General features: G+C 51.5%; 2 protein-coding genes across 3 annotated transcripts in view; both read left to right on the plus strand.

Moving 5' to 3' along the window:
* LOC115550662 (IQ motif and SEC7 domain-containing protein 1-like) overlaps positions 1 to 1,251 on the plus strand; it is a 13,655-nt gene extending 12,404 nt beyond the window's left edge. Inside the window, 1 exon segment of the mRNA XM_030365909.1 lies at positions 1 to 1,251. This exon segment is cut by the window's left edge and continues 74 nt beyond it. Coding sequence (XP_030221769.1) covers positions 1 to 1,219 — 1,219 coding nt within the window. The 3' untranslated portion in view covers positions 1,220 to 1,251.
* A 4,337-nt stretch (positions 1,252 to 5,588) lies between these two features.
* Positions 5,589 to 10,518, plus strand: zgc:86609 (TMCO1/EMC3 family protein). 2 transcript variants are annotated; one of them, XM_030367037.1, is made up of 9 exons: positions 5,589 to 5,718; positions 6,406 to 6,633; positions 7,350 to 7,407; positions 7,538 to 7,631; positions 7,817 to 7,921; positions 8,173 to 8,254; positions 8,405 to 8,484; positions 8,724 to 8,806; positions 10,323 to 10,518. In XM_030367037.1, exons 2-9 carry the CDS (start codon positions 6,485 to 6,487, stop codon positions 10,449 to 10,451), a joined length of 780 nt encoding a protein of 259 aa, XP_030222897.1. In that variant the 5' UTR covers positions 5,589 to 5,718; positions 6,406 to 6,484; the 3' UTR covers positions 10,452 to 10,518. The 2 variants fall into 2 exon arrangements, with proteins under 2 accessions (XP_030222897.1, XP_030222905.1); XM_030367045.1 differs by having other exon boundaries at positions 5,599 to 5,706.
* Positions 10,519 to 10,642: the final 124 nt, after the last annotated feature.

Consider the following 10,642-nt stretch of genomic DNA (forward strand, 5'->3'; position numbering starts at 1 on the left):
CCCAACGATGGAGCCCCCCTCTCCCTCCCCCTACCGGCCGCCCCCCAGCCCCGGAGGGGGAGGGGCCCCAGGCCTTGGCCACGCCCAAGGGGGGCACGGCCACGCCCAGGGGGGGCTAGGCCACGCCCAGGTGGGGCTCAGCCACTCCCAGGGGGGGCTCGGCCACGCCCAGGGGGGGCTAGGCCACGCCCAGGTGGGGCTCAGCCACTCCCAGGGGGGGCTCAGCCACTCCCAGCCGGGGCTCGGCCACGCCCATGGGGGACTAGGCCACGCCCAGGTGGGGCTCAGCCACTCCCAGGGGGGACTAGGCCACGCCCAGCCGGGGCTGGGCCACGCCCAAGGTCAGCCGACTGGAGGAGGAGGCGGTTTCCTAGGCAACCTGTTCGGTAGCCGCCGGGGCAAGGTCCCGGGTCCCCTGGTGATGATGTCAGCGCCGCCCCAGCAGGGGGGCCCCGTCAGCCCTCTGATGATCGCATCGCCTCCCCACTACCCCGCCCCTGCCCCGCCCCTCCCCACCGCCCTCTCCCCCTGCCCCTCCCCCTCCCCCCACATGGGGGAGGGAGGGGCGGGAGGGGGGCCTTCCAAGCTACAGGCGCTTCACGCCCAGTATTGCCATGGCAACAGCGGAGGAGGAGGAGGAGGAGGAGGAGGGGGGGTCGCCGGGCAGCAGCAGCAGACTCCGCCCCCTCCGTATCACCACCACCACCGCTATCACCTGCAGGACGCGGCCCCGCCCCCCCGGCGGCCCCCTCCCCACCCCCACCCACACCACAGGGGGCGCTACGGCTTCACCACGCCCCCTCCCCTCTCCCCCCACTCCCCCATGGCCCCGCCCACCCCTCACGGACTCTTCCACTCCCACACCGGGGGGCGGCCCGGGGGCGGGGCCAAGCTCCCCCTCACCGTCTCCCACTCACAGCCACACCCCCACGCGCACATGCACGCCCACAGCCAGGCCGGCCACGGCCACGCCCACTCCCCCCTCAGCCCCTCCCCCTCGTCCGGCCCCCACTTCCTGTTCTCCACGCCGCCGCCGCAGACGCCGTCTGCGCGCCTGATCACGCACACGCCGTACCCCCCCCTGCTCTCCGCCATACCTCCCCCTCCCCCACACTCACCCCTTCCTCCCCCTGCCACGCCCCTCTCCCCCCACCCCCCCACAGCACCGGGGGGAGGAGCCAAGTCTAAGCCCATCAGCCGCATCAGCACAGTGGTGTGAGGGGTTGGAGGAGGAGGAGGAGGAGGAGGAGGAGGAGGAGGAGGAGGTGGAGGAGGAGGAGGGACAGAGGCAGGAGGACAAGGATGAGGAGAACTTGTCATCTTGCAAAAAGACTTACTTCTAACCCACTGCAATAGAGAGACAGACAGACAGACAGACAGACAGACAGACAGACAGACAGACAGACAGACAGACAGACGAACAGACATTTCCTGGTTCCAACTTCCTCCTTTAGTGACCTCCAGATGACCTTCCCATCTACTCGTCCACACGAGGGCAGCGATTGGTACACTGCGAGATTCGTCACGTGACCGGACTGGACCAAAGAGTTACCGTGCCAGATAATGACCTCTATTTCCTCTACAGCTCAGCTACGGTCTGGCTAATGTCATGCTAACATGCTAACGCTAACAGTACCCCCTGATGGGGGCCATGTTGTTTCCAAGAAGACTGCAAACCGAAGCCAACCGGAGAAGGTTCCAGACGGACTCTGAGGACCGTCTGACTGCATGAACAGGCAGATCAAATATGAATGTTTATGGTCACGATGTTACCGTATTAACAGGTCTATACCGTACAAATTATCTTACCCTATATACTTGCATATACGGTAATAAGAATTTTACCGTGTATGCATGTAAATACGGAAGCATTATTTATACGGTGATCACTTCATGGTACATACAAATATACATGGTGGTAATATTAGGGTATATTTAGTTATAACCTCCCGGTAGAAACAGTGGATGCAGGGTGTTTGAATGGTATATATATAGTATATATATAGTATCATATAGTAAGGGGTAAGGCTAGGAGCTTGGACACACAGGGACTTCAACTGCCGCGGACGGGATCCTTTGAGGCTTTTGGTGACAAATCGTAAATGGATGTGGTATGCATTCCTGTTTTATACAAAAAAATATATTCATATAGAGGTACATTTATTTATGGATTCATACAATCAGCACCCTTAATCCAATCACACTATTACAGTAACACGGAAATATAAGCCTATCAATATCCTAAAGTAGACGTTTTGACTGTTTCCACGTCAACTATAGACTACAGGCTACTGTGTGTGTAAACCCCTTTATTGTTGGAATGGAGCCGTATTGAGACATAGTGCATGCTGGGATGTGTAGTCCTGGGACAGGACAACGTATCATTGGTTGGTTCAAAACCCAAATGAAATGGGTGACTTGTGAAGTTAAGCTCAAATAAGATTTTTAAACAAAGACCTGTTACATCCACCAGCCGTCCAGACAGTTCAGACCAGTCCTGTTCCCATGGCCACCAGCTATGTGTGTGGTGGGTGCTGGTTCGCCTACAGACCTTCTTTGAGACACAGAACCAAGTTCTGTCTTCTGCCAAGACTAAAGGAATCCACTTTGTGCGTTATGACGTATAAGGAACATGTGGCTACACATCGTATAGGAGGTCACTCCCACCAAGACTCAGTCTGCAGCCTGCTGTCACTCCCACCCCGACTCACTCTGCAGACCTGCTGGTGTCGGCCACACAAGTGCTGTCCTGTGGTGACAGGAAGTGACCTCAGAGCAGACAGGATGTCCTCGTTCAATTGGCCGGCGTTCTCGACGGGCTGTTCATGTGATGATTGGCAAGGCTCTAGATCGATCTCCGGATGAGGTCCTGTGGGAACCCAGTTACCGTGGAACCTTGTTCTTTTTTTGGTGTGGAAACTTAAACCGTCTGCCCACTGCACCGTCCGTCAACGGATGACGGAAGGCGTGGCTGACGGATGGGGGAGTGGTCTTTGCAGAGACATACGTCAGCCAAGCCCGAGCGATCTGATCTGATTGGATGACGGATCCGTTGCTGCCTGAAACGTTGAATATATTTCAACTTCTTGACGGAGCCGACGGATCCAACACAACGGATGGATCCACAATGCATTGCGGCTCCGCCCCATTCAAGGTCAACGGGATCGCGACGGATGCAGTGGGCAAGTGGTGTTAGGATCGATATTGTGGTGACAGCTTCTTCTAACATCTTCATCAGCTCTTCTAATATCGTCAGGGCTCCTCCAACATCATCAGAGCTCCTCTTTCTTCTACGTTCCTCTAACATCTTCAGAGCCCCTGGTTCTTCTAACATCTTGACAGCTCCTGGTTCCTCTAACACATTCACAGCTCCTGGTTCTTCTGTTCCTCGGTGGAGCTCCTGGATTTCCTTTGGGTCGTCTATGTGAGCTGAGGTCGTCTCCTTGGCTCTTTTGGTTTTGTGTGTTCTTGCATCATAACAAGCAGAAACAGGTTCTGACGGTCCAGAGACTCTGCTGGTTCTGACCCATGGGTCTGGACCCCGCCGCCCGCATGCTCGCACGATCTCACACCTCGGAACCGCTGTCTCACACACTTGTAAAAGCTATTTTATTGATAAAGTTTTGTGGTTTTGAACACAGAGGTGAAATTTTATCAGTACCTCTAGCCCTCCTCCTGACCGTCACCACCGCCACACGCGCACACACACACACACACACACACACACACACACTCAATCTTTCACACACACACACACACACACACACACACACACACACACACACACACACACACACACACACACAAACACACACACACACACATACACACACACACACATACACACACACACACGCTATCTTTCACACACACACACACACACACACACTCTTACACACACAGACACACACACACACACTCACTCACTCTCACACATGCAAACACCCACACACACACAGCAGTTTCACTGCCTCCGGATGTAAACGTATAAACTACCTAAACAGTAAAAGGAACAAGTTTCTCTGAGTCATAACATCTCTCTCCTCCTCCTCCTCCTCCTCCTTTTAAACCAGTTCTCAGATGAAGTCTCCATGGGGGACAGCTGGCACCAGCGTCGTTAGGATTGGTAATAACACACGTGTCACCACGTGCTTCCGCAGTACAACACTTCTGACCCGTTCAAGATCTCAAATACCTTCAACACATTGAGCCACTCGAGGAGAGCCCTGTTTGACTTATCAGAAACGTTGTGACCTCTGACCCCTGGTGGTGCTACTCTCTGTGACCTCCCCCCCCCCCCCCCCCCCCCCCCCCCCCCCGCCCCCTCCTGGCTGCATGTTACTCCTGTACCCACTCTGAACTCTGAACCTTGTAAATACATGAGGACTTAACCTCCCTGGAACCCTGAGAACCAGCCTGATGGGCCCACCAGCTCTGCACACCGTACACCGAGAGAGGGTCACCCGGATCAGCCTGGATCTCACCTGGATCTCACCTGGATCTCACCTGGATCCACCTGGATCTCACCTGGATCCACCTGAATCCACCTGGATCTCACCTGGAGCCTAGATCTTTCTGTGTAGAGATACAGCCGTCTCTCCTCCCATCTCCTCTTTCTTGATGTCTGTATGTGTAGAGAAAGAGACATCTAGATAATGTCTCCGTCTCTACACATGTAGACATCTAGAAAGGGGAGATGGGATATAGACACAGAGGCATACTGACATGTCTGTCGCTGTCTATATGTCTGTGTAGAGATGTAGAGATATAACAGACATGTCTGTAGGAGTCTATGTGTATAGATATACATATAAGTCTATGATAGACATGTCTGTAACTGTCTGTGTCTATGTGTAGGGATATAGATCTATAGCAGACATGTCTGTCGATGTCTCTGAGGTTTCGTGGCGACAGTCTTGGAGAGGTGTTCTACGTCCTGGGGGTGAGAGGTGATGTTGTTGTTCCTGTACTGTGTCCTGCCTGGAGGAACCGCCTTGTTTTAAAGATGACTTGTGGAAACGTTTCGTTGTGTACATAAAATATATTACTTGTACTTGTTTTTGAAACGGAGAACTGAACCAGTGGACATAATATAATTGCTCTTATGATATAAAGATCTGTTCCAGTGGTGCCCACATGTCTTTTCTTTTGGTTTGCGTGTGTGTGCTATGTGTGTGTGTGTGTGCGTGCTTTCATGCGTGCGCAAGCGAGTGTGTATGTGAACATGCACGGGTGTGTGTGTATGTGTGCGTGTGTCGTACCGTGTGTAGGATTTTTGGTTCTAGGGTTTGATATAGGGGGTTAGGGTTATATGATTAGGTTAGGAGTACTAAACACTTAACCAAATATCATTTTCTTACATTGCGTTGAATAATTCCTTACTCAACTTAATCCAATGCATTTACTATACAATTACGTTGCACTACCTGCAAGAGTATAAAATACGAAATAGTAAATAATTTATTCTGACCAATGTACTCATTGTAAGCCGCTTTGGATGAAGGTGTCTTCTAAAGGCCCTGAATGTGAATATATTCATACAGTCTCGTGTGCTGTGCGAGGTGTCGTCACACGCGTGGCCGCTGAGGGACGCTGTCACGTCGTCATTTGATCATGAACCAGAAGTGTTCTTCTTCTCCGTCTGGAGTTCGCTTCTTCCTCGTTTGAACGTGTCCGTACCGAACTCCTCAGGACTTCGTGGATGTGGTGAGTCGTGAGGTACGACAGGAGAAGCCATCCTACTGACATCACGGTCTCGTGTTTAGCGTTTTATCAGCGTGGGGTTCGAGTCACGTGACCCGTGTTTATTTCAAACTAAGACCAGCTAGCTGCTGGGCTAGCCGCTAGCAGGAGACCCTCACCTCTCTTAACTCGAACTCCCTAAACTCTTGACTCACCCAACTCAAACTCCCCTAACTCTCCCTCACGTAACTCTGCCTAGCTTAACTCTCACTAACTTGACATCTACTTGTCTTGCATCAGCGTATGGTCTGGTATATATAATATACCCTGATTGTCCAGTTGTGCGTCCGTCTGCGTGTGTGTCCTTCACTGGAAAGAGCTCAATCATTAATCACTAGAGTTAATACTGTTATGCATGTAACTAGTTATGTATGTAGGTAGCAGACCAGCAGGTGTACGCTGTGTGCGGTTAATAATACTGTCTGGTCTGGGGTTCCTGTACCACCTGTAGGGTCTTAATGTGGACCATCTCTACTGCTCTCATGGTGTCAACGACATGTCTTCTGGTTATTCTAGTGTATCATCTCGTTTCAGTTCTATTACGGTCCCGTCATGTCTGTCATTAGACACACTAATGCCCCTTATCTTAACTTATCTTATAGAGGTCATAGACGATGCCTTGCGTGTCATGCCTTCATCTCCCATCATGCTCTGCTCCTCCAGATCCCCGCCCTGTTTGTGTGTGTGTGTGAGTGAGTGTGTGTGTGTGTCTCTCTCTCTCCGTTGACCTTTACCCTGCACCATGGCGGAGCTGCTGCTGGACTCCAGCATCCGGGTGTGGGTGGTTCTGCCCATCGTCTTCATCACCTTCTTCGTGGGCGTGCTGCGTCACTACGTCAGCCAGCTGCTGCACAGTGACAAGAAGGTGGAGCTGGAGCAGGTGTCAGACAGGTGGGTCTAGAGAGGTGTCAGACAGGTGGTTGTGAGACAGGTCTGGAGAGGTGTCGGACAGGTGGGACTGGAGGCTTGTGTGATGTGTAGACTATTGCTTAGTTATTCTAGGCGTTCTACTAGTTAGTGAGTTAGACTAGCGGTTAGTAAGTCTAGTAGTTTGTTTTAGCGGTGGCTAAATTAGGGTAAGTTGAAAGGTTTTGTTTTTGATCCCTTTGATCCCCTAGTGCAAGATGACCCCTGACCCCTACCTGGTCCTTAATGACCTGTCTCTGTACTGTCTATCCCCTACCTGCTCCTTAATGACCTGTCTCTGTACTGTCTAACCCCTACCTGCTCCTTAATGACCTGTCTCTGTACTGTCTAACCCCTACCTGCTCCTTAATGACCTGTCTCTGTACTGTCTAACCCCTACCTGCTCCTTAATGACCTGTCTCTGTACTGTCTAACCCCTACCTGCTCCTTAATGACCTGTCTCTGTACTGTCTAACCCCTACCTGGTCCTTAATGACCTGTCTCTGTAATGTCTAACCCCTACCTGGTCCTTAATGACCTGTCTCTGTACTGTCTAACCCCTGCCTGCTCCTTAAGGACATGATCCCTGTTGGTGTCTGATTTAAGTGTCTGCTAAATGACTGAGCAGTAGATCCATAGTGGTGTTTATTGGCCGTGCATCAGATTGGTTGCTCAGATGTTTTAAACAATCGTCTCCTCAGTCAGGTGCTGCTGAGAAGCCGAATCCTGAGGGAGAACGGAAAGTACATCCCCCGACAGGTACACCGACACACGCACGCACGCACGCACGCACGCACGCACGCACACACGTTTTGACTGCCTGTATCTAACCTTGTGTGTGTCTCTGTACTGTGTGTGTGTGTGTGTGTGTGTTTGACTCTGTGTGTAGTCGTTTGCCATGAGGAAGTTCTACTTCAACGACACAGAGACAGGCTTCTTCAAGACGGTGAAGAGGAAGGTGGTCCCCAAGAACCCTATGACCGGTACAGAGTGTGTGAGAGGACAGTGTGAAATGGTTATTAGCAGCCTCTTCTGGTACTAAGGTGTGTGTGTGTGTGTGTGTGTGTGTGTGTGTGTGTGTGTGTGTGTGTGTGTGTGTGTGTGTGTGTGTGTGTGTGTGTGTGTGTGTGTGTGTGTGTGTGTGTGTGTGTGTGTGTGTTTTGTGCAGACACCAGCATGCTGACTGACATGATGAAGGGGAACCTGACCAACGTCCTCCCCATGATCCTGATTGGAGGATGGATCAACTGGGCCTTCTCAGGCTTCGTCATCAGTGAGTCCTGACCCCTGCTGTGTGACGGAGTGAGGGGTAATGTGTGACAGAGCGAGGGCTAATGGGTGCGAGTGAGGTGTGACAGAGTGAGGGGTGACAGGGTGAGGGGTATTGTTTGACAGTGAGGGTTGACGGAGTGAGAGGGTGAGGGGTAATAGGTGACAGAGTGAGGGGTGGCAGGATGATGTGTGAGAGGGTGAGGGGTAATGTGTTACAGAGTGAGGGGTAATGCTTGTGTTCCTGTGCTCCAGCCAAGGTCCCCTTCCCTCTCACTCTGAGGTTCAAACCCATGCTGCAGAGGGGAATCGAACTGCTGTCCCTGGACGCCTCCTGGTAACACACACACACACACACACACACACACACACACACACACACACACACACACACACACACACACACACACACACACACACACACACACACACACACACACACACACACCCCTCGTCTGTCGGTATCCCAGCATGCCTTGTGTTTCAGGGTGAGCTCTGCGTCCTGGTACTTCCTCAACGTGTTCGGTCTGAGGAGCATGTACACTCTGCTGCTGGGGCAGGACAACGGTCAGTACCTCCCAGCATGCACCACACTGCCTCCTCAGAATCCACCCCCTAGTGACATCACTAGTGGGAAGGCCCACCCAGATGACTGGAGGCTAATCCATCCCATCATGCATCTGGCTGGACCCTCCCCCTGTGTGAGGGTTGATCCTCATCCCCCCCTGGTGGGGGTCTCCTGAATGGATCAATCTTTATTCATTCTCTGTATTAATAACGTTACACGCGTTGTCTCCGGTGTGTAGCTGCTGACCAATCACGGGTCATGCAGGACCAGATGACCGGCGCTGCCATGGCGATGCCCCCTGACCCCAACAAGGCCTTCAAGGTAAGAGGACGCAGCCCCAGGGGTCAGAAAAGATAACTAGTACTATATGTTTTTGTACTGTGTGTTGTAGGGCTGTAACGATACGCGTATCAAACCGAAAATCGCGATACTTAAAGCCACGAACCTGTCTCGCGGTGTGAGAAGGCAGAAGCGCGATACGCCCCTTCAAACTCTGCGGTCAAATTGTCCGATTGAAATTTGCTAATAATTTGTCTAAATAATAGTCTGCTGACAGCGCCCCCTCCTATCGATGCCGTAAGTATGCGACTGCAATCCTCCGTGGCCACGGAGGATCGCATTTCTCCACAGCCGTCGAAGTGCTCATATGCGATATGAACGACATTTATCCAGAGGGGGCCTGTGTGATCCTGTCTCTAGTGTTTTGTGTGATTTGACTGGCAGTTTGTCTGCTTATAGGTCGGAATGAAGCGGCCACCGATTATTGACAGGATGGGTACTTTATTCTACCGGACTCGTTCGCTTCTTCACTAGACACACGCGCTACCGCTCGCTCTCCTCGCTCGTCCACTCACTCGCTGACGTCACTCACACACGCATACGCACATTGCCATTCTGGCGTACACACATATGCAACGCCTCGTTATTGCGAAGTTCATGACATTCAGGTTTTTCTCCATCTATTGAAAGTTAGGCTATTAAACATGTTGCATTCTATACGGCCTGATTATGTCATTATTTAAGCTACATAGCCTAATAAGAAGTGCTAATAAGGATATTTGACTAAACCAACCAAACAGTTGAAAAAAGCATCCTCCCACACGTTATTTCTTTATTAATTTAGCTATACTTTAATAGTATTCTTTCTGTTCAAATCTGTTCAGTGTTCCAAATTATTTGTTATTAAATGTTACATTAAGTTAATTGGTATATAAGTGTTGTTTTAATAAAATGCTTTTTAAATTTAAAAAAATCGTGGGATGTATCGAACCGTGGGTCAAAAATCATGATACAAACCGAATCGTGAGTTTGTGTATCGTTACAGCCCTAGTGTGTTGCAGTAGTATCATTAGGTGTGTAGTAGTAGTAGTAGTAGTAGTAGTAGTAGTATATTATCACGTGTTCTTCAGAGTGAGTCGGAGGCCATGGTGGTAGTATTGTGTAGCAGTATCATTGTGTGTGGTGAAGTGGTAGTAGTGTTATCATGTGTTCCTTACACCGCGTTCACATTCCACCTGTCCGTCGACGGAGGGCGTCTCTGTCTCTGACTTACGGGTAACGCGATCTGATTGGCCGACGGATCCGTCGCTGCCTCTAAAAGTTGAAAATTTCTCAACTTTTTGACGCAGTCTACGGAACAGACGGAACGGATCGACCCACGATGCATTTCGAGAGCGCTCCATGCAAAGTCAATGAGGTCCTTCGACAGGCGCGTACAGCGTGAACGCGGTGTTAGAGCGAGCGGGATAGCTTGAGGAGATAGTGTTGTGTAGTATGATTAGGTGTGTTGTGTAGTTAGTTAGTGGTGGTAGTAGTAGTGTCCTCGTGTGTTCCTCAGAGCGAGTGGGAAGCCCTGGAGGTGCTGGAGCACCACTGGGCCCTGGAGGGTGTGGAGGAGGAGCTCATGTCCCGGGACCTCAACCTGGAGAACCTCTTCAGCAAGGAGCTGCAGGCCACCATGTTCTAGACGCCGTCCGTCTTATTTATCGTCTCGTTTCCTCGCCGCTCCTCAATAAAGACATGCTTCCTCTCCACTCTCTGGGTCTTCTTTTGTAACGGGGAGGGATGGGAGTCTTTTGTTGTCGTGGCAACCAGCAGCTGGTGGGGGGGGGGGAACCGGTCTCCCCAGGACCCCCAACACTGAAGACCACGTGGTGG

The sequence above is a fragment of the Gadus morhua genome, chromosome 1 (genome assembly GCF_902167405.1).
Source record: "Gadus morhua chromosome 1, gadMor3.0, whole genome shotgun sequence".
In the NCBI taxonomy this organism is placed as follows: Eukaryota; Metazoa; Chordata; class Actinopteri; order Gadiformes; family Gadidae; genus Gadus; species Gadus morhua.

Bases quoted from the DNA above. Each gene is read 5' to 3' on its own strand.
- zgc:86609 (XM_030367037.1), top strand. From the start codon at position 6,485: ATGGCGGAGCTGCTGCTGGACTCCAGCATCCGGGTGTGGGTGGTTCTG. The intron at 7,408-7,537 runs GTACACCGACAC...CTCTGTGTGTAG, and splicing joins GAAAGTACATCCCCCGACAG to TCGTTTGCCATGAGGAAGTT. The intron at 7,922-8,172 runs GTGAGTCCTGAC...CCTGTGCTCCAG, and splicing joins CTTCTCAGGCTTCGTCATCA to CCAAGGTCCCCTTCCCTCTC.